Source organism: Nilaparvata lugens, chromosome X (assembly GCF_014356525.2).
Source record: "Nilaparvata lugens isolate BPH chromosome X, ASM1435652v1, whole genome shotgun sequence".
Lineage (NCBI taxonomy): Eukaryota > Metazoa > Arthropoda > Insecta > Hemiptera > Delphacidae > Nilaparvata > Nilaparvata lugens.
Genome location: NC_052518.1, coordinates 69,278,636 through 69,302,024, shown reverse-complemented (window position 1 = coordinate 69,302,024; position 23,389 = coordinate 69,278,636). Strand labels below are relative to the sequence as shown.

Below are 23,389 nucleotides of genomic sequence, written 5' to 3'. Positions count from 1 at the left end.
TTCATTATCAATTATTGCACTTTTCACATATTATTTCTTTTTCTTCATCTTCATCAGAACCGGTACTTGCTCAGTTCCCCTCACTGCCACTTTTTGTTTAATTCTCTTTCTTAATTCTCTCATTTCTCTTCCTCCTCTCTCCTACTCATAAATTTTCCCGTGATACGATAGGCTACCCATCAACTCCAAATTTAAAATAAATAATTTCATTTGAATAATCTGTTGTTCACTCTCAATTCTACCTATAGTATAGCGATCGATAAGTATGATAAGTTTAAAATAAAAATCCACCAACGCTCAATTCGAATTATGTCTATGGAAATTCTAATTAGCACAATGGATTTATTAGAAGCTTTATTCTTCTCATTCTTCCATACCTGTTGCCTCAGATACACGAGTCATTCACATTGATCAATTGCATTCATTGCATGAATTGCATTCATCACATTGATGCGTGGATGCATTTGATTCAATGATAGTCGGTTCAGAGGCGTCAAGTCGACTTCGTGTCAATATTTATGAGCTGTTGGACTACTTTAACATTGAATCAAATGCATCTACTTGACCAAATCGACTTGACTCGTGTATGTGAGCCCTTATGGGAAAGTCACATTAAGCTAAATTCACTCGCTGCGAGTATCAGAAGTTGCGACTATCATAGGATTTTTCTATAAAAATCTCAATATCGATATGAAAAACTATAAAAAATCAATTTTTAAATTTTCCAAGTCGCAGTGGTATTCGCAAACTGGTGATACTCGCAGCGAGTGACTGTTTCTTTTCTTGCAGATTTTTTCCCAACTAAAATAAAATTCACCTGAGAGAACATTCTCATCTTGGCAAAAGATTTGCGGAAAATAGCCTGGCGTTTAATTATTTCATGAACTGATTTTTTACAAAACGTTATTTCAAATATTGACATCAAAGAAAATTTCGTTTATTTTAGGTATGAGAGTAGTATTAGGTATAATCACGAATATTTTAGAAAACTTCAAAATTACTTATACAATACTATTCATAATTAGTTAATTAATATTACTTAAATGGCAGAGTACAGTATTAATTTAAATGTTATTATTACTTTCCTTGCCCTATTACCATAGGTAAGGAAAGTATTGCTTTCCGAAAAAATTAAGGTATCCCTATTTCTAAATTTCTATACGTTTCGAGGTCCCCTGAGTCAAAAAAGTGGTTTTTGGGTATTGGTCTGTGTGTGTGTGTGTGTGTGTGTGTGTGTGTGTGTGTGTGTGTGTGTGTGTGTGTATGAGTGTATGTGCAACTGTGTACACGATATCTCATCTCCCAATTAACGGAATGACTTGAAATTTAGAACTATATTACTATATTTGGAACTATATAGATACTATTTGTATCTATATACTTGTATGTTAATAATAGAGGTACAAAATTGAACTGTATGTCGAATTGTCCTATTTGTAATATTCGTGAGAGAGAAGATATAGAACATTTCTTAGTACGCTGTCCAATGTATAACTCTATTCGTTCCTACTTTCTTGGCGAATTCATCCAAAATGTTGTGTCAGATGCCGACAAAGTAATGGTACTTCTATCAAATTTGAGTGGGAGGAAAATAAATAGAGTATTCCTTTATCTAGTAAAAGCAATTGATATTCGCGTCTTGATTTGTAGTGTTGATACTTGAGTACGTGATTTCACAAGTGGGATTTCCTGTAACTCATATAAAATATGTGTGATGATTGCTATTGCATGCCCCAAGTAAAATAATCACATTTTGTTTTGGCTTAAAAATTGAATGTCCATCCAAGTTTAGTGTAGTCTTATTGTATAAATCAAGTAATTCGTTCTAACTTAACTACCATCATTATGCTCATTAGAATGCCTGTAAGTTTATTCAATAGCTTGAAATCTTGTAGTTAAAATTGTTAAGTAATGTACCTGTCCTAAAGTACCTGTACCAATCCAAAGTAGTACCATAATGTAATGTTGATGTTCCTGTAAATTTTGGTAATATGCTATGAAGTATTGTTTGATCTATAATTGTTATATTGCTGTGTTGTTCAAGTATTTATTTAAATTATAATTATTCCATTGATGTCTTGATTCAATATTCCATGTTATAAATTTTCAGTTATTTTCTTTTTATTCTAATTATTATGTTTCTTATGGTTCCTCATTATGACTGTAATCATCTTATTTCATTTCTTGTATATTACTCTTGATTAACGACAAGTAAGCTAAATTATTTTATTTATACTTAATTTTAATTTAACGTTGTAAATAATATTGTTTTGATCTGGCACCTGCTGAAAAACCCACGGGTTTAGCAGGACCCAACAATGTGAAAATGGTTTTCTAATGAAATTCATTGATTGATTAAAACAAAAACAGTAAAATGATAGCAAGCAGTTCGTAATGGAAACCAATATTGAGTAATTTTATTTATTTCATTAAAATTATTACTAAATAAGTGGTGTTTTTCACGTGGTGTTCAAAGGGAACTATTGGCTATAGTTGTGACATTCCAGAAACTGGGAATTCCAATTGTTTAGAACTTTGTTTCTGTCTCTCTACTGCCACACTGACTCACCCTCTCTCTTTCACACACACCCTAAACTTTCTATTCTCAACATAGCGGTACCCAATCGCCATTTTCCTAACTCTCAGGTAGTAGTTTGAGGGGGTGAAGGTCTTTTTTTGAAGAAGACAACGATTTCTGGTCATTCGTTCGTCTTCACTGTTCACTCGTCTCTCCACAAAGCTTAGAATAGCATCGTACTGATTTCTAGTTTGACTCCAGAAATTTATTGTAATAAGTGGTAGATAGGTTTCGATAGATAGACTTAGTGATAATTTTTTGAGTAAGAAATAGATTAGATAAATAGATAGGCTTCGTAATAGGTTTTTAAGTTTTGAAATAGGTTAGATAAACATATAGGTTTAGTTATAGATTTTTGAGTTTAGTATTAGGTGACAGATAGGTTATATAGATATATAGGATAAATAAATAGGGGATTAATTAATAGGGAGTAGCTTAGGTAGTTCATATTATCGAGTTTCTGGCAGTAACGATAGCTGTTGACTGTTGTGTTTCTGCGGTGTCTGCGTCTGTTCAGGTGAGTGAGAATTACAATCATAATTGCATGTCTTGTTATTATAATGAATTCATTTATTTGATTAAATTAAGAAGAAACGGATTGTACAATTTTCATGTCTTCAGATCCTGAAAGATTTAAAACTCGAAAATTTACGTAAGAATTTCTATTATCAAGCTATTTCTATCAACAAAAACTATTAGAAAAAAGGCTCCTAATCAGATTGCGAATCAGTCTTGAATCGGCCCAAAAGGTTTAGCAGATTTCTCCAGAAACACTCTATCCATTGAACTAATGTTGAATTGTGACATAGTAGGCTAATAATTCTATTTCCGAAAAATAGGCTAGCCTATCTCATTGTCATTCTATCTTTGAATGCCTTTTCATTATAAAGATATAAATTGTTTGTTAATTGAAGGATAGAATCTCCTTTACAATTATTTTCAACGAATTATGTTTAATACAGTTACCTATTGCATGTATTACATTTTCAACATCTAGTTTATTCTCGTGAAATTTTTTAATTGTCAAGTAACAGTGCAGCAATAATAAAAAAAATCATTTTTTGAATAACCGAATAAAACCGCTATCTTGAAATTAAGGATAGGATCTCTTTTACAATATATTATTATTCGCAATGAATGATGTTCGATACCGTTGCATATTTTAGTTTCAAAAGCTGATTGGTTTTAGTGGAACTTTCAAATTGTCCACATTGAAAACACCAGTAGAGCAATAATAATCATTAGCCTATTTGATAACCGTAACCAATGTTTCTGTTCTTTTGTCAAAGATCGCTCCACATAGACCTTTGATGATTCTCATTTAAATTCATATGTTAACTTAATATTACAAATCAAAGAGTTTTATAGAGGCTTCATGCAGGTTTAAAAATGATAATTTCATATCCAGTCTGATGTTTTGAAAATGTATTTTTCAAAATCCCTCTGCGGATAATCAATTATGTTTCTTTTTACAATTCAAGAGAAAAATGGCCTCTCTATCTTGAATAGTTTACGAGATACTTCTTTAAACAGAATTTGATAGAATTTGTAAACAAATTGAATAACAAAATAACATTCACTAATCACCTAAAACTGTAAAATAATGATCAACTTTGAAAACTCTGATATACTTCAATTTTGAATGGTATACCATGTCATGTCAACAGATCAGATATTTTGATAAAATTGATTGAAATTTCCAATTGATTAAGGCCCGCCGCAAAGTAGACCCACGCTAATTCACGAAAAGCAACCCACGCCGTGGGATGTTTTGTAAACCATTGTTATAGGATTATTCATAATCAATCAGCTGACAAGTGGATTATTCATTGCATGTATTATCACATGTCTGGAGAAGCCTAGCAGTGGTTTACAAAACATCCCACGGCGTGGTTGCTTTTCGTGGATTAGCGTGGGTGTACTTTTCGGCGGGCCTAAGAGCCACCCAGCAGCTGAGTGCATCTGCTGAAAAAATGAATGAAGGGTGAAGTAAGTCTTTTGAACCTTCTGAATAGTAATTTCTGTAATCTAAAATCCTTATCCATGACTATTTTTTTCTTGTAGGTGGTTTTCTTACAAAGGATAGGGGGAGGGAATGTGGAGGACGCGGTTCGGAGAGCACTAGTCCGACTGGTTACTAATGAAGTGGCCACAAACTTCAGCTGGGAAGGCAGGAAAGGGAAGAGGGCCTTAAACAGCCTTCTGATTATTAAAACCCTGGAGAGTAAGTGTGCTTAGTGTTTATAGTTGGCGTAACATGAGATCGGGATTAGGCTCTCCATCCAACAAATAGGCTAGCCGTGTTTTCAGATTTTGAATCCCAATCTTATGTTATGTGAACAATTATAATAGTGTGATAGCCTTTAAGTAAATAAGTAAAATCTCTGTAAGTGTTATTTTAACAAAATGTTAATAACTCAATACTTATAGATTCTGTTAGATTGAACATAACTTATCATACACATGATGAACATATATATGTGCTTGTCAAGTCCCGTTCAATCTAATAGAATCTATAAGGATTAAGTTATTAAGTAGTTAAAAAAATTGATGTAAACGCGGCTTAAGATTCACATGGAAATGATATGCAAATCATATGTAAAGTTATTTATGGAATACAGGTCCCTACTCACTACAGGTCTGCATTTTATTGACCGAGCGAAGTGAGGTATAAGATTCAAGTTTGGAATTTCTCTTAATGTTTATATGTTTCGCATCTACGGCGATACGCGGTAATAGATTTTCATGAAATTTGACAGGTATGTTCGTTTTCTGATTGCGCGTCGACGTATATACAAGGTTTTTGGAAATTTTGCATTTCTAGGATAATATAAAAGAAAAAAGGAGCCTCCTGCATACGCCAATATTAGAGTAAAATCAGACTATAGAATTATTCATCATAAATCAGCTGTCCAGTGGACTATAATACTACCCATTCAAAAACATCGAATACGGTATCTTGAAAATGTATAGTCCATAAAGGTTGTAGACAGTTGCAGCCAGACCTGATAACAGCGCTCACACTCACATTCCGGGACGACACGTCACGGTACGATAGAACAAAAAGCTCTATGTTTTTTTTAGTATTTTTTCTAGACATTTTAAATTGATAAATTATTTATTAATTTTTGAAGAAAACATAACAGGTCAATGTAACTTACTGAGCGCGAGGTCTACTGTTCACAGAACTACTAGTATAAAAGGAAAAAGGAGCCTCCTTCATATTCCTCCTCCAATATTAGAGTAAAATCAGACTATAGAATTATTCATCATAAATCAGCTGACAAGTGATTACACAGATGTGTGGAGAACCAGTCTATTGCTGAATTTCCATAAGGTCTATAGTTTCAATCAGGTACTTGTGCGTGAGGTCTACTGTTCACAGAACTACTAGTAATTTTGAATATGAATATAAATATTTTGATTTGCCAAAACAAACATGTTCACATTAACGTATTCGGAACCAAAATGCAGACCTGTGGTAGCCTGTACACCATAAATTACTTTACATGATATAAGTCAGCTGTTGTCTTGGTGAACGTGATATTTTTGAGCTCAAAATTTATGTGTTTTTATACAATTATTTTGTAAATTTGAAGTTTGTTTTATGTTTTTACTGAAGTTTTATTATTAATCTATTTAAATTTAAAATTGTTTGTTTTATTCTAAATTGTATATTCAGATTGATGATTAAGGGCTGGTTTCCAAGCTCGGAATTTAGCTAAGTTCTAGACTTTAAACAGCTGGAGTAAGAAAATTGGCTTTCCGAAACGGGCCGTAGTCGTAGTCATTATCAAAGTCACATTATTAAATTAAATTTCAACAAACTAGAAAATTGAACCCAAAATACAATAAAGAGAAAATAGTGTAAAGTTTCAGCTATTTTTAATTATTTAGAAATGTTTAATTTCGTCTGAAAAAACGTTTTCAATTATAGAAATGAGAAAATAAAAACTGCGACTACGCCCCGTTTTGCAAAGCTAATTTTCTGACTCTAGCTGTTTAAAGTCTAGAACTTAGCTAAATTCCGAGCTTGGAAACCGGCCCTTAGTGTATAAATAATTGAAATGGACATAACCTACATAATATTTGGACAATTTCAGACGAAATTAGGAAATTGAAGAAGTTTTGGGCAATAGCCTGTTTTTCTTTTCCGACTCTGTATTGTTTACTCTATCCAATAAATAAATAAATTAATTAGGTAATTACTGATGATATTTTGCAGTAGCCACACAACAATTATAAAAACCTCTCCATTTTCATACATGTTAGAATGAATGTGCGCGATCCAATGAAAGCTGTGTATAGTAGTAACACATTGTAAAATTCTGTTTCAGAAGTTGTTGCTGCGTCGCATACAGACTTTACCAGCAAGCTGTTTGAAATACGGGTGAAGGAGTGGTTCCGGCAGTCTGGAACCAGAATTTATAATCTAAAAAAATCTACAAAAAATAATACCTTTCACTGAATTTATTATTTAAATAAATATGTATTTTCAAGCTGTATTCTACTGTTTTTTTGCTCGCCTTATTACCATATTTTCTCAAATTTCACTGGTAATGCCTGCTCATAATAGTTGTGTCCACTATCAAATTTATCATGCAATTCATTCATTAAAACAACCTTGAACCAATAACAGCTAATTATAGACTAAATTTTTCTAGCATTCACTCCACTCCCTTTCATTATATATAAATATAGAGATAATGTGGAACTCTAATCTATCTAATGAAACCTATGTATCTAATGGGGAGTCTAACACCTGATCTTATCAACTACTGGTTCAAGGCTATTTTATGATATGGAATTGAATGAAAAATGTTATTGATGATACAAAACTGTGTACCTATGTAAATAAATGTTTCACAATACATGAAATATATGTCTTTTCTGTATAGGGCTACTTGTAATATAAATAGAAATACAAATCTCAGTACCCTTTTTTGAATTATTTTATTATTATCTTAAATAATTCAAAAAAGGGTACTGAGATTTGTATTTCTATCCATGGAATAGATGTGTTTGTCAATACATAAATTAGATGTATTAGGCAACATGTATAAATGAGGTACCTTATTTAAATGAGATATTTGTATGAAATACATAAAATAGATGAAATAGTGTGACATATTTATGTATCAATCAATACATAAATTAGAGTTAGTTTTCAATACATAAAATAGATGTATAGGTCAATACATAAATTAGATTTAGTTTCCAATACATAAAATAGATGTATAGGTCAATACATATATTAGATTTCGTTTTCAATACATAAAATAGATGTATAGGCCAATACATAAAATAGACATATTATTCAATACATCAAATTTATGTATTGGACAATATGTAGATTTGATGTATTATTCAATACATAAAATCGATGTACATGTAACTGGATTTAGAAGATCAATACGATAATGTTCTCTATCACAATTTAATCATAGAAATGTTCAAGTGAAAACGTTGGGCGCAAACCTTCTGCCATGAGGAGACAAATAAATTTATGAAAAGCTTGATAGCTTGAATAGTGTGATCTGATATTTGTTACACGTTTTTATTCTAAGACATAATATGTCTTAGACTAATTTTTAATGTTTCTTCAATCGGCAGGAAAATTTTGGTTTTTCAAAGTTATCTTACTCCCTTATTTTGGGGTATTTTCAGAAATCAAGATAAATAACCTACCAAATTTCCTACACGAATACAGTGTAAGTTGTATTATAATAGCTACAGTACTTACGTACTGTATAGTACAGTACCTGTTCGTTTTTACCGTATAATTATATGATAATAGAATGCTTTATTAAAAACAGCCATAACTTCCTTGTTTTCGGATATTTTCGAAAACGGGACATACGCTTTAAAGAATTTGGGGTCGCTGAATCCAAATCCGAAATCAGAAATCTTCTATCTATATTTTTAAGGAAGTTAGACTTCGAGAAAAAGTGATGAGTCATATACTTTGAGCAAACGTCGGCATAGTTGTTAGATCTTGCCTCTGCTTGCCTCGAGGGGAAAAGACGTGACAAAACGAGGTTCCTGGATAGGAGTCACCATGTGAAAGACACGATTTGACTCAATGTACTTCGACAAAAAAACGTGAACACTGTTCAGTGTTCAAGTTGCACGTCTCCTATCGTGTGAAAGAGGCATTACTGTTATCTCAAGCCGATTACTGTCGATTTTTACTGTTTTGACCGGGTAAGAGTGTATGGACGGCACAATATGAGAGACTACCAGCGTTATAAAGCTTCACAGGAAAGAACTACGTGGAAATTATGTGGACTATCAGCTTGAGATAACAGTACAAGTTGCGACATAAACACTCTATACCATGGTATATCTACTTATGCTATTACTTAGTAATAGCATAGAGAAACGATAGCATAACATTACTCTATTGTTTCTCTATGGTAATAGCTTTCTATTAATAGTAGGTATTGGTTATATCCTCAATAACGTATGTCGTCAAATCACGTTATAGCTTTCGTTCAATAACTGCAAATATACAGGTTAACCAAGTTGAAAATCGTATAAATTCGATTTGTATACAATGATGGAATAGTTTATGATAAGAAAAGTTTTACATACTGCTGATATTTTCAAATATTTTTTGTATATAATTTCAATAGAATAGTGAAATAAGAGCGATATTGTCAGTTCCACATGATTTATTTGAGTCATATTGGTTTAGTTAATTTGTTCAAAAAAAATGTGGAACTGACAACATCGCTTTCATTTCACCTTGATATGGAGAAATTCCACAATATCTCTGTTCATACAGTAAAGTTTAAAAAATATTATCTTGATTTAATTTTAATTCCAACTATATTAAGTTTTTTCATATACCTTTAGGTCTATACGGTGTGTGGTCAACGTTTTTAATCCATGTTCTTAATTTTTAATGTTATTACAACTGTTTATTTTATAAGAACCAAGAAGGACAAACAAAAAACCAATAGATGTGATAATTTTCAATGAGACTTTATTTAAAAATGAGAAAATGGGATTGATGGGCTCCCTGATTGCCATAGTTCGGCAAGTTCGAGGATCCAGTATCTCTGGCAACAAGGCATGATGGTAGAAATAAATTAACTTTTTGTCCATCTTCTCGGTCCAAAACCTGTCATCCCTCTCGATCTTTTCAATATGGATGTCTTTTCAATATAGCAAGTTCGAGGATCCAGTATCTCTGGCAACAAGGCATGATGGTAGAAATAAATTAACTTTTTGTCCATCTTCTCGGTCCAAAACCTGTCATCCCTCTCGATCTTTTCAATATGGATGTCTTTTTTTTGTCCACACTACAAAATAACAGATTTTTTTCTCAGCTACATGTAGTTGCCCTTGCACCTGAAAAATCAAGAAACAGTCCAACTTAGAAAATTCCACACATTGTTAGGTTAACGTGCACGTATGAAACTATTTATCATCCTATGGTATCATGTTGTGAGGCTACTAATTTTTTGAATGAATCAGCCAGTACCTTATTGAATCTTGTTATTTAGGCTTGCTCAACATTTTTCGAAAAATACTGTCACTTTCAAATGTCAATTCAATGAATTAAACCATAGAGAAACAATAGCATATTTTACACTATTATTTCTCTATGATTAAACGTAGACAAACTAGGATAATAGTTTATTCATCCTTGGTAAAACAGCTGATAACTTCGCCGTCTGTCGATAACTGAAGATGGGAGTGCCTGTGTAGGAGTGAGACAGAATTATGTTCAGCTGTTGAACTATTGCAATCAATCAGTTTATCCCATGAGTTTATCAATCAGTTTATCTTGCAATATCGATTAACAAAATAGATAAGTGGTTATACACAGTCAAAGTCCTGGAATGTGACAGAAATTAATTGTTGATGAAAACATCTGAAGGCCAATTTTAATACGTCAGAAATAAACCCTCCTCTACTCAGTTACTCAGGCATTTATTTATACAGCAAGTTAATGAACATTCCGTTCTTATAGCCCGTATTTCTTGATACGTATACTATACGTATTTCTTGATACGTATACTATACGTATTTCTTGATAAGTATAGTATACATATTTTCCAATACATATATTTGATGTATTGACCTATACATCTGTTTTATGTATTGAATAATACGTCAAATATACACATTGTCCAATACATAAATTTGATGTATTGAGTAATATGTCTATTTTATGTATTAACCTATACATCTATTTTATGTATTGAATAATACGTCAAATATACATATTGTCCAATACATAAATTTGATGTATTGAGTAATATGTCTTTTTTATGTATTGACCTATACATCTATTTTATGTATTGAAAACTAAATCTAATATATGTATTGGTTGATACGTAAATATGTCACACTATTTCATCTATTATATGTATTTCATACAAATATCTCATTTAATTGAGGTACCTCTTTATACATGTTGCCTAATACATCTAATTATTGACAAACACATTAATTTATTCATGTATTATTTGTGTGATACATTCATTTCCATACACTGTACTATCCAAGTTATGTATCATCAATAACATTTTCCCTTCAATTCCATTTCATAAAATAACCTTGAACTAGCAGTTGATAAGATCAGGTGTGAGATTCCCCATTAGATAGATAAGATTCATTAGATAGATGAGAGTTCCACATCATCTCTATAAATAATCATGATTAAAGGGAGTGAAGTGAATGCTAGCAAAGTGTAAGCTATTTATCTGTTATTGGTTCAAGGTTGTTTTAATGAATAAATTGCATGATAAATTTGATTGTGGTTACACAACTTTTATGAGCAGGCATTCCCAGTGAAATTTGAGAAAATATGGAAATAAGGCGAGCCTAAAACATTAGAATACAACTTAAAAATACATTTTTATTCCACTACAATCTCATAAAACGTGACAAATAAATTCTAGTCAATTCTATTATTTTTTGAAGTTTTTAATAAATTGCATTCTGGTCCCAGCCTGCTGGAGCCACTCTTACACCCTGGTTTCAAACAGCTTGCTCATGAAATCTCCAGAGACGCAGCAACAACTTCTGAAACAGAATTTTACAATGTGTTATACAATACAGAGCGTTCATTGAGTCGCGCACATTCATATTAACATGTATGAAAATGGAGGGTTTTTATAATAATTGTTGTGTGGCTACCGCAAAATATCATCAGTAATTTATATCATGTAATTTATGGTGTACAGGCTACCACAGGTCTGCATTTTGTTTTGAGTAGGCTACCGTTAATGTGAACATGTTGTTTTGCCAAGAGCAAAAAGTGTTCCTTCTTGAACCGTTTTTACCAAACGCATCCTGTGGCTTAACTCAAAGGAAAGGGTTTAAAAAATAAATTATACCTTATAAGTTACACTGAATGAATTGAAAATGAACATTACAACACAGATCAATAACAATATTTGTGTGGGTATACTTTATAAAGTGCCAATAATCATGGTATAAAAACTTTTTGCGTATAAAAAGCAGCCTTTTTGAACTCATGTTTAAAAATGTTGGGAATAATTGTATAGTAAGGCACATAAGTATATAGTATGTTTATAGAAGTTACACTAATAAGAATATTTCATAAGAATATTGAAGTTTAAATGACTGCCTTGTTTATTATTACACACAAAAATGTGTTTTACCATGCGTGTTGACTCTTCATGGAGTACCGGTAATTAACTGAAAATGAACATTACAACAGAGATCAACATTAGTGTGGGGATGGGCTACTCCATAAAGAGTCAACAAGCATGGCAAAATACATCTTTGTAACCTACATACCATAAATTCCTTATGATTTGCAAATCATTCCAATGTAAATCTTATGCGAGTTGGCTGAAGTATGGTAGTGGATTCGACCAACTTAGCCAAACAAAAGTTCAACACATAAATGGACAAATGGACACATAAGAAGGCTTCTGATGTTCATTAAGCAAACTATATTGCTATATTTCTCCACATTTTCAACATTTTGAACAATAGAATTTAATAGGTGAGATTTTAATGTAGCTATCAATCAATGCAATCTTTTGAGCACTAGCATAATCTATTCTGAACATTTCTATTGAAAGGATCAATAACAATTACTTTTGAGGTGAGGGAAACAAAAATAACTTTCCAGAGATTCTACTTCTTCACTTGAAGGCTATCACACTATTATTATTGCTTGTTGTTGGCATAGCCTACAGGTAACATAAGATTTGGATTGGGCCTTCCATCCAAGAAATAGCAGTGTTGTCAGATTGTGGGAAATTCGAACTTCTTCAAACTCCCGATTAGACCCATCCACGATATGCAAGTCATCCTTGGTATGCAAGTTAGGTTAGTATTAAAAAGTTCCTGGGTGAAAGGATTCAAGGGAGATAATACTGTATTTTTTATAAAATTGAAAAATTGCATGAATATGTTTTTCTTTCAAAATTGCAATTTTTTCCTTTCAAATATCACTTTTCTGAGATAAGTTCTCTCACAATCATGGGATGAACTAAAAGGAGTAAAGTTATTTATATCAAAATGACAAGGAGAATTCGTGCTTTCTATTGGTTTTTATTTTTTTTCATATACGACCGATATAACTTTGTTTCAATTCATGAATGTGCTTATCAATGTTGAGTCAACTCGAGCAGAAAACATTTGTGGGTTCAAATTCTTTATTCTTTTCTTTATTCAAAAAAAAATAATTATACAATCAAATGCATTCCAAAAATCAAATACAATATTGTTTCCTAATTTCTAATATGTGTTCCCTATAGGCTACCCTGTGTGGGGACACTTGAATATATATAATAAAATATTATATACAAATTTAAATATTATATCATGAAGAACATAATAATTGAATATGGTATTATATTGAAATAAATCAATATGTCAATATTTATAATCATTCTTGCACACATTCATACGCACACACATTCACATATGCGCACACATTCATACGCACACACATTCACACATGCGCACAAACACACACACACAAACACACACACACACACACACACACACACACACACACACACACACACACACACACACACACACACACACACACACACACACACACACACACACACTTACACAAAACTTAAAACTATGTACGGAGTGGTTGCTGTTTTTTTTCATATTTAGTTCAATTTTATTCATAGTTAACGTTTCGTTTTTTTTCAAAGTGCTGATGTAATTATACCATAAATGAATGCGTTTTGAAGAAAGATACAGTGATTGAAATTTGATACTGTCTTACTGTTTACGCATACCGGACGGGATTTGTGAGTTCAATGATCTTTGATTGTTGCAGTGTTCATGTCGTGTAATGTGTAAATTATACTAAATTTAGACCTATATTAATTTAGTAAAAAAATCATTCGGGTTGTCTAGTTGTAAAATGAATTTCTTGATTTCTTTTCTAAATAACTGATGTGACGTTATTTTCCTTGTTGTTACTGGAAGTGAATTTAATATTTTTATAGCTATGTATTTGAAGTGTCGTCTGGAATGTTCTAATCTTGGTTTTGGGAGGTTGATGTCCTGTGAATTCCTGAGGTTTATTCTTTCTCTCATCTGTTGAATATCGAAATTATTTCCAGCTAAATCCAGCAATGCTTTGAATAGAAAAGAATGTCTCACTGATAATATTGACAGTTCTCTGAAGAGCATCATTGAACTATATTGTTTAGGTTTATTACAAATTATTTTTAATATATGTTTCTGACCAGTAATCACAGGTTTAATATGAACATTGTATGCACTCCCATAGCATATTATTCCATAATTTATTCTAGAACCAATAATTGCATGGTATAATTGTAACAATACTTCTTTTGGACATAACTGTCTGAGGTAATAGAACTTCCTTATGTATACAAATAACTCATTTTTATCTTCTGTACATGATCTGACCAAGTGAGCCTACTATCCAATATGAGGCCCAGATATTTAACTGTACGTGCTTGTTTTATAGTTTCACAGTTACACAATATATTATTCACCTGTTGCGCACAATCTAATTTATGGAAGTAAATACTAGTTAACTCCTGATCCGTGTTTTGAAGATTAAATTGTATTATATTAGATTTGTCTGTGTTGATAGTTAATTTATTTTCGCAAAACCACCACCTAAGGTGCTTAAGATCCATTTCTAATTTATTTTTAAGTTCTTGATTTGTTTTGGCCGAATAAAATATAACTGTATCGTCTGCAAAAGATGTAATCTTTCCCTGTAAGTCACCATCCGTCAAATCGTTAATAAAGACCAGGAATAAAGTACTTGATAACACTGATCCTTGAGGAATACCTATGGTAATGTCCCCGGGTTCACTCAACGTATCGTTAATTCTGACCCTTTGACTCCTATTAGATAGGTAGCATCTTAACCAATCATTGGCAATTCCTCTTACTCCTGATAAATCAAGTTTTTTTAGAAGCATGTTTTTATCAATTGCATCATATGCTTTAGATATATCAAGAAACAGAGCTGCACACTTATTATTAACACTAAAACTGTCATTTATTTTTGAAATGAGATTTTTAATTGCCGCTTCTGTACTTCTTCCTTCACGGAAACCATATTGGTTATCACTAAAAAAGTTATTATTTTTATAAAAGTTTTCAAGTCTAATCTTGAATATTTTTTCTAAAATCTTGGAAAAAACCGGTAAAAGTGAAATTGGGCGGAACTGATCTATGTTTTTACAATTTGGCTTTTTAGGAATAGGTATAACTACGCTGTGTTTGAACATGCTTGGGAATTTTCCTTTGGCAATACTTAGGTTAATTAGATCGGTTAATTTGTTCAAATAATTCATGTAAGTTTTTTTAATCATGCTTGTGCTTATCCCATCTACACCTGGCGAAGATTTATTTTTCAATTTTCTTATTGTACTTGCTACTTCCTCCGGATTTGTAGGGTGGAGAAAAATTGAATTTGTTGGAGAATTGTATGGAAACCTTATTTTTGATATTCTAGCAGACTCTTCCCTGGTTTGCAATGTGGTTTGTTCTAATTCATCATTCATTTTATTCACAACATTTAGAAAATGAGAATTAAACGAATTAGAAATTTTATTACTATCATGTATGCTATTTCCCTGCTCATCAACAATCAGTTTCAGTGGTTCTTTATTTTTTTTCAATCCTATTAACGCGTCAATTGTTTTCCACGTCTTTCTAATGTTTCCCTGGCTTTCTCTAAACAGTTTTGAATAATAATATTGTTTTCTTTCTCTCAGTTCATTACGTAAGTTATTTTTGAATGTATTGTATATTTGTTTTAAGTCGTCATTATTAGGTTGTTTGATAACATTCTTGTATAACTCATTTCTTAAGTTTATTTGCTTGATCAGATAACTATTTATCCATGGCGACCTATATTTCTGTGTCAAGTTATTTTCTAAAAGAAGATTTTCTTGTGAATCTTTGATAGCGCTTTTTAAAATGTCAATGAAATTTTCCCATCCCTCATCAACTGATACTGCTGGTATTTCTCTATCCCAATCAATCGATGATAAAATATTATTCAACTTCCGGTAATTGATTAGGCATATTTTTTTATAATTTGTATCTGCTTCTTCGTTGGATCTCTTCAATCCTTCAACTTTAAGTATGATTGTACTGTGATCAGTTATATCCAAATGTAGTATTTCTGGAATTAGATTAATTTTATTCAGTTTTGTTCTATTTTTGCCGGATTTTAAGTAAAGATGATCTATTAAAGAGTTGGAAAATCGGGACCTATGAGTGTAATCAGTATTGAGTGATTCAAATCCAAAACTATTCATTAAATATTTGTAATCGTCAATAATTCTGGTGTTCTGAAAAAGATCTATATTTATATCTCCCGTGAAAAAGAAAGGGACCTCATTGTTTTCGTTAATATTAAATATTTCTTCTAAGTACAAGGTTAATTCGTTAAGAAATATTTTGGGTGAGTTTGATTGCAACCTGTAAGCAGCCAACAACTGAAATTCAAAATTATTATATGAACAAGATATATGTACACAGTCCGCTGAAATAAAAACTATTGTCTTTGTTTTGAACGTTATCTCACTGCTTATATAAACCAAAGTTCCTCCTGCTCTGTAGTTATGATTGAAATTACCATGTACGGAATAGCCCTCTATATGATATAAGTCTATTTCATTCTCTAGTATCCATATTTCTGTCAAGACTATTATTAGCGGGTTGTTTTCTAATTTCCTCATTTGCACTAAGAATAAATCGAAATTACTTCGCAGATTGCGTATATTTTGATGAATAATTAGTGTTTCTCTGCTACTTATCTCTGATGACATTTTTATTTACGGTACTGACACTGTTCAATTTTCTTGGTTACCTGGCTGCTTAGATGCACTTATCACGCTCAACTTTTTCACTTGTTCACTGTTCTTGAGTTCAATAACTGGTGTTCCGTCTTCTTTCCTAGCTAGAATCTTCCCTTCCTTGATCCATAGGTATTTGATGTCGCCTCTTTTGAAGATCTCTCTCGCCATGGTGAAAATCCTTCTTCGCGTAGGTGCTAGACTTTCATTCACATAGACTGGATGGTCCGTTGTTTCTCCCATCTGCTTTGTAGAAAACTGCCTCGTAACTTTCCTTTTATTCAATATTACTTGTTTGTCTGTTCTACGAACGAACTTGACAACGATTGGTGGAGGTAGGTTCTAATTTCGTTGTTTAAGTCTGTGACAAATGTCGATTGCATCTGCTTTTATTTTGTGTCCTAATGCTTCGCTCATTCTACAAATGATTTCTGTTACATCTTCATCCTGTTTTTTGGGTATACCATTTATTTCCAGCATGTTCGATCTTGAGTATTGTTCCATATCCTCGACGCGTTCCTTCAGTTCTGCATTTTCTTTCCTGAGGCTAGCTACTTCTGTTGAAAGCTTATCGATGTTGATGAGGCATGTGCTAATTTGCTTGTTTTGTTCATCAAACTTCTTATTTATGTCGTTAATCGCCTGATGACATGATTCAATTGATTTCCCAAGCTCCAACTCCATTTTCTTAATATTCTCCTTCATCGACGTCTGATTTCCTGCAATTACCTCAAGAACTCCTGCGAGTTCTTGGAGAGTCACGTCCTTGTTTCCTGTTGTCGATTCACTCACCATACTTTTGCGACGTGTAGAGGAACAGCTGCTACATCTCCAAATTTGTTTGTTTCTCTTTATGTAGTCCGCATCGTCCTTGGTCATTTTCACACATCCTATATGAAAATTCGCTTCACAGTCGACACATGAAATCAGCTCACCTGAATTCCGAACGGATTTAGAGCAAATAAAACAAGACATTTTTAAATCTTCAAATAAAATATTCACTACAGCACGGTTCACTAGCACGAAATATTTTGTTACGGAACGTTTAAACTTTGCACAGCTGACTCAGCAACCACTCCGATACGACCGCTCTCGTCGAGCTCTCAATCATTACTGTGTCATCAAACGTTTGACGATCTGGAAACTTTTTTGTTTTAGAAGCGTGTTGAAAGCGAAAAAGTTGTTCAAAAAATTATTGATATTATTTTCCAAATTCTCAAAAATAGTCGGAAGATCGTTGTTTGGCCTCTCAGGAGTTTCGAAGTAAGGAAAGCTTTGTAGGCATGAAGCATTGTATGTTAAAGGTTATTTTTTGAACGATTCAGGCGTATTAGAATCAGGTATTCGAGCAGCAGTCAGTTGGATTACCATAGAAATATGCAGTTTTGCAACACTGCTTGAGTTTTCTGAAGCAGAGCTGTAATTTTCTTCATTTAGTCGCATGTGTTTGCATTAGAAGAAGTTATAATTTCACACAATCTGACAACGCTGCAATTTCTTGGATGAAGGGCCCAATCCCAATCTTATATGTTACGCCAACTATAAACACTAAAAAGACTTGAAAAATAAAATAATAACTTAAAGACTTGAAGAATGAAACACTTATAAGCACACTTACTCTCCAGAATTGTGTTTATCAGAAGGCTGTTTAGGAACCTCTTCCCTTTCCCGCCACCCCTGCAGAAGTTGGTGGCAACTTCATTCGTTGTCAGCCGGACGAGCGGTGTCTCCACATTCTCTCCCCCTAGTTTATGACTGTGAGAAGTCCACCTACAAGAAAAAAAGTCATGTATGAGGATTTCAGATTACAGAAAAAGATGGCAATGATCATTGTATTATTTATTATAAAATAAAAACAGTAGATTGTAGTGATGCTTATGATGATATTACATTAGATTATATTGGTGTTATTAATTTATAGATTTTATTTTATATATTTTTTTTTTATTCTAATTACAAGCTGAATGTGAGTCGGAACAGGCAATAGCCTAATCCCTGATTGAAAGAAGAAGAAGAAGAAATTCCTATTCAGGAGGTTCAGAAGACTTAATTCATCCCTTATTCATTTATTTATTGAATTATGACATGAAAATTTAGTTCAATATAAGAACTTCTCAATAACGACATTAATTGTGAAGCTGAATATAACATTATTTAATCCTTGCTCACCTTTCTATTAATATCATTTCATTGTTGGGAGAGGAAACATTAATAACTCCTGTCAGTTATTTATTTTGCTAATTACAGGTCCTTGTAAAACAAAGAATATATTTATTGAAATGCATATGAATACAGTATACGGTACTTCACTTTCATTCTTCATTAGTTAAACCTTACGGTTACGGTTATAAAAAAAAGATTATTATTGCTATATGGTACTGGTGTTTTCAATGTGAAAGTTCCACTAAAATCAATTAGCTGTTTAAAATTAAATATGCAACTGTATTAAATAATTGTAAATTGGATTTATTGCAAATAATTGTAAAATAGATCCTGTCCTCCGTTCCAAGATAGGCTTTACGGTTAATAAAAAAATTATTAGGCAATTGAATCAAATAAATGGATTTATTATAACAAGATATGCAAGTATTATTGTAATAAATTCTCACTCACCTGAACAGTGAACAGACACAGTCACCGCAGAAACACAACAGATACAATATAACTGACAGAAACTCAATGAACTACCTAATCTACTCTCTATTAATCAATTCCCTATTTATCAAACCTATTTACTCAAAAATCTATTACTAAGCCTATCTATTTATCCAAATCTATCTGCCAATTCTATTACAATCTCAGAAATCAATCTCGAAATTAGCGTGATGCTACTTCTAAATGTTGTTAAGTGAAGAGGCAAATGAACTAATGAAGACGAACGAATACCAGCACCGTTCGTTGACTTCTTCGAAAAGAGAAAAATGGTCTCTGGAGAATAGAAAGTTCAGGGGGGTGTGTGTGTGAGAGAGAGAGAGAAAAATGGTCTCTGGAGAATAGAAAGTTCAGGGGGGTGTGTGTGTGTGTGAGAGAGAGAGCAATTCAGTGTGGCATAATAGAGAGACAACGTTCTAAACTGTTGGACTTCCCGTTTCTCGAATTTCTCTACCTACCATAGTCACTAATAGTTCCCCTTTGAAAAGCATTCATTTCGAATTCACCATGTGAGAAAAACACTCATTTAGTAATAATTTTAATGAAATAAATAAATAAATTTCCTCAATGTTGGTTTCCATTACGAACTGCTTGCTATCATTTCATTTAATGTTTTGTTTTAATTCACTGAAGTTATTGTACAAGGAATAAGGTCCTCGTAATCAAAATTGTTATGTATTCTTTTTCTCTTTGATTGAAAAATTAAAAATACCAAATACTTGAAAATAAAATATCGTCTTCTTCGTCATATACTTGAGCAGAAACCTATTCTGAATTGCCTTATGGATTGTTGTTTCAGGAGAGGTTCTACCAGAAATAGGAAAAATTTAATATTTTACTTGACGGGGTAAATGAGTTTCAACAATTTATTGCCGAGTTTTGGGAGAATTTAAGAATATTTTCATGAAACTATATCTACACCTTAGTAGATATTAGCATTATGTGCCAAATTATAAAATTTTCTACTGCAAATTTCATCTCGATAACTATTAGGTATGGTACTGAGAAAACGCAAAAATCACTGATATGGGTGTTTAATATCTGAAACATGGTAGATCCGTTCATTTAAAAAGGATCGTATCGCTGCTTGCAGGTTGTAGAAGGAAATTCAAAAGATTATGGAAGAGTTCGTGGTAGATTGTTTGTGTAATTTAAAACATTCTTTAGAGATAAAATTTCAATTGTGTCTCAATTTAACATTGGTTCAATGGACAAAGTGCTACATGAGAAATCTGCCAAACTTATAGGCTATATATACAGTACTCGAACCCTAATACAGTCCCGCTCTCACTTACGAGAAATACAAAGATAGACTATTGAAGAATTAATTTCAACTTCTTTTCAACAGTAACTGATTTCTAAAATTTTTCCAAGTTGCTCCTTTGCTTGAATGTTATAGAGCTGGTTTTAATACTATAATGAAATATAAACATGGAACTAGTTCCATATAGTTTATCCTTCCTCACTTCCTCAAAATGCAAAATAGAAAAAATAATAATTATCAATATTTGTGTCAAAACTTATGAATGCTTTGAATGCGTTTACACTCAAACCAAAAGAAAACGAAAAGAAACTGCGAATAAAATTTGGATCCTCTGTGTTGGGTTGATTAGATTCTATGAAGAAACCACTCTATCAAACGCAGGAATATTAACTTGTATAAAATAGGAGAGTTAATGGATGAAATGTGCCACTTAAAATATACTAAATAGTCTATATTAGTGCCTTTGCCTATTCAAATTGTACTCATAATGAATAAAAATAATTACAGTTCCCTTCCAACTATTTTCATTTGAACATATGCTTCACCATCATTAGCGGCATTTTCAAGTAGTGTGATTGAACTTGACACTTCTATTGTTTATTACTAGTAGTTCTGTGAACAGTAGACCTCATGCAGTATTCTCATTAACAAGTACCTGTATGGAACTATAGACCTTATGGAAATACAGCAATACACTGGCTTCTCCACACACCTGTGTGATCACTTGTCTGCTGATTTATGATGAAAAATTCTATAGTCTGATTTTTACTCTAATATTGGCGTATGAAGGAGGCTCCTTTTTGTAATAGCTTTCTATTAATAGTAGGTATTGGTTATATCCTCAATAACGTATGTCATCAAATCACGTTATAGCTTTCGTTCAATAACTGCAAATATACAGGTTAACCAAGTTGGAAATCGTATAAATTCGATTTGTATACAATGATGGAACAGTTTATGATAAGAAAAGTTGTACATACTGCTGATATTTTCAAATATTTTTTGTATATAATTTCAATAGAATAGTGAAATAAGAGCGATATTGTCAGTTCCGCATGATTTATTTGAGTCATATTGGTTTGGTTAATTTGTTCAAAAAAAATTATGTGGAACAACTTTTCGCTTTCATTTCACCTTGATATGGAGAAATTCCACAATATCTCTGTTCATACAGTAAAGTTTAAAAAATATTATTATCTTTATTTAATTTTAATTCCAACTATAAGTTTTTTCATATACCTTTAGGTCTATAAGGTGTGTGGTCAACGTTTTTAAACCATGTTCTTAATTTTTAATGTTATTACAACTGTTTATTTTATAAGAACTAAGGAGGACAAACAGAGAACCAATAGATGTGATAATTTTCAATGAGACTTTATTTAAAAATGAGAAAATGGGATTGATGGGCTCCCTGATTGCCATACTTCGGCAAGTTTGAGGATCCAGTATCTCTGGCAACAAGGCGTGATGGTAGAAATAAATTAACTTTTTGTCCATCTTCTCGGTCCAAAACCTGTCATCCCTCTCGATCTTTTCTATATGGATGTCTTTCCTTGTCCACAATACAAAATAACAGATTTTTTTCTCAGATACATGTAGTTGCCCTTGCACCCGAAAAATCAAGAAACAGCCCAACTTAGAAAATTCCACACATTGCACGTATGAAATTATTTATCACCCTATGATATCATGTGGGGCTACTAATTTTTTGAATGAATCAGCCAGTACCCTATTGAATCTTGTTATTTAGGCTTGCTCAACATTCTTCGAAAAATACTGTCACTTTCAAATTTCAATTCAATGAATTAAACCAGAGAGAAACAATAGCATATTTTACACTATTATTTCTCTATGATTAAACGTAGACAAACTAGGATAATAGTGTTATTCATCCTTGGTAAAACAGCTGATAACTTCGCCGTCTGTTGATAACTGAAGATGGGAGTGCCTGTGTAGGAGTGAGGCAGAATTATGTTCAGCTGTTGAACTATTGCAATCAATCAGTTTATCATTATAGATTGATTTATACATCATAAATATTCCAAAAAGTAGGTTATGTTCCATACACTTGAATTCTGGTCAAATTTTCAGTTCAAATATTTGAAAACATCAAATATCAATCAGTTTCTCTTGCAATATTGATTAACAAAATATTGGGACAACAAGCTTTGCTCATTATTTATATATTTATTGATAAACTGAACTCAATTCTTTAAATTGATTGGGGAAGGACTAATAGGCATAGCCCAAAACTGTTTCTTCCCCGAATTTTGATTTATACATTATAAATATTCCAAAAAGTAGGTTATGTTCCATACACTTGAATTCTGGTCAAATTTTCAGTTCAAATATTTGAAAACATAAATGTTCTAATTTAGTTTGTTTACAAACCAAATTGAATAACAAAATAACACTCACTTATTACTTAGAACTGTAAAATGATGATTAACTTTGAATATTATGATATACCATCTCATGTCAACAAATCAGATTATTTTGATCGAGTCAATTGAAATTTCTAGATTTCTCGCGAGATACGGTAAGCTAATTAATTACACAGCTGATCTCCCACACAGACAC

General features: G+C 32.1%; 1 protein-coding gene and 1 long non-coding RNA gene across 3 annotated transcripts; one reads left to right on the top strand and one right to left on the bottom strand.

Moving 5' to 3' along the window:
• The first annotated feature begins 1,277 nt into the window (after positions 1-1,277).
• On the top strand, positions 1,278-7,083 carry LOC111050165. 2 transcript variants are annotated; one of them, XM_039441523.1, is made up of 3 exons: positions 1,278-1,863; positions 4,643-4,802; positions 6,916-7,083. In XM_039441523.1, the coding sequence occupies exons 1-3, from the start codon at positions 1,846-1,848 to the stop codon at positions 7,044-7,046; spliced, it is 309 nt and encodes a 102-aa protein (XP_039297457.1). In that variant the 5' UTR covers positions 1,278-1,845; the 3' UTR covers positions 7,047-7,083. The 2 variants fall into 2 exon arrangements, 1 of the variants encoding a protein (XP_039297457.1); XR_002606035.2 differs by lacking the exon at positions 1,278-1,863 and adding an exon at positions 2,590-3,095.
• A 4,347-nt stretch (positions 7,084-11,430) lies between these two features.
• On the bottom strand, positions 11,431-19,816 carry LOC120354412. The gene is made up of 3 exons (XR_005572997.1): positions 19,507-19,816; positions 18,512-18,663; positions 11,431-11,617 (listed from the first exon to the last, which is right to left on the bottom strand). It is a non-coding gene; the product is annotated as an uncharacterized LOC120354412 (long non-coding RNA).
• Between the last annotated feature and the right edge of the window lie 3,573 nt (positions 19,817-23,389).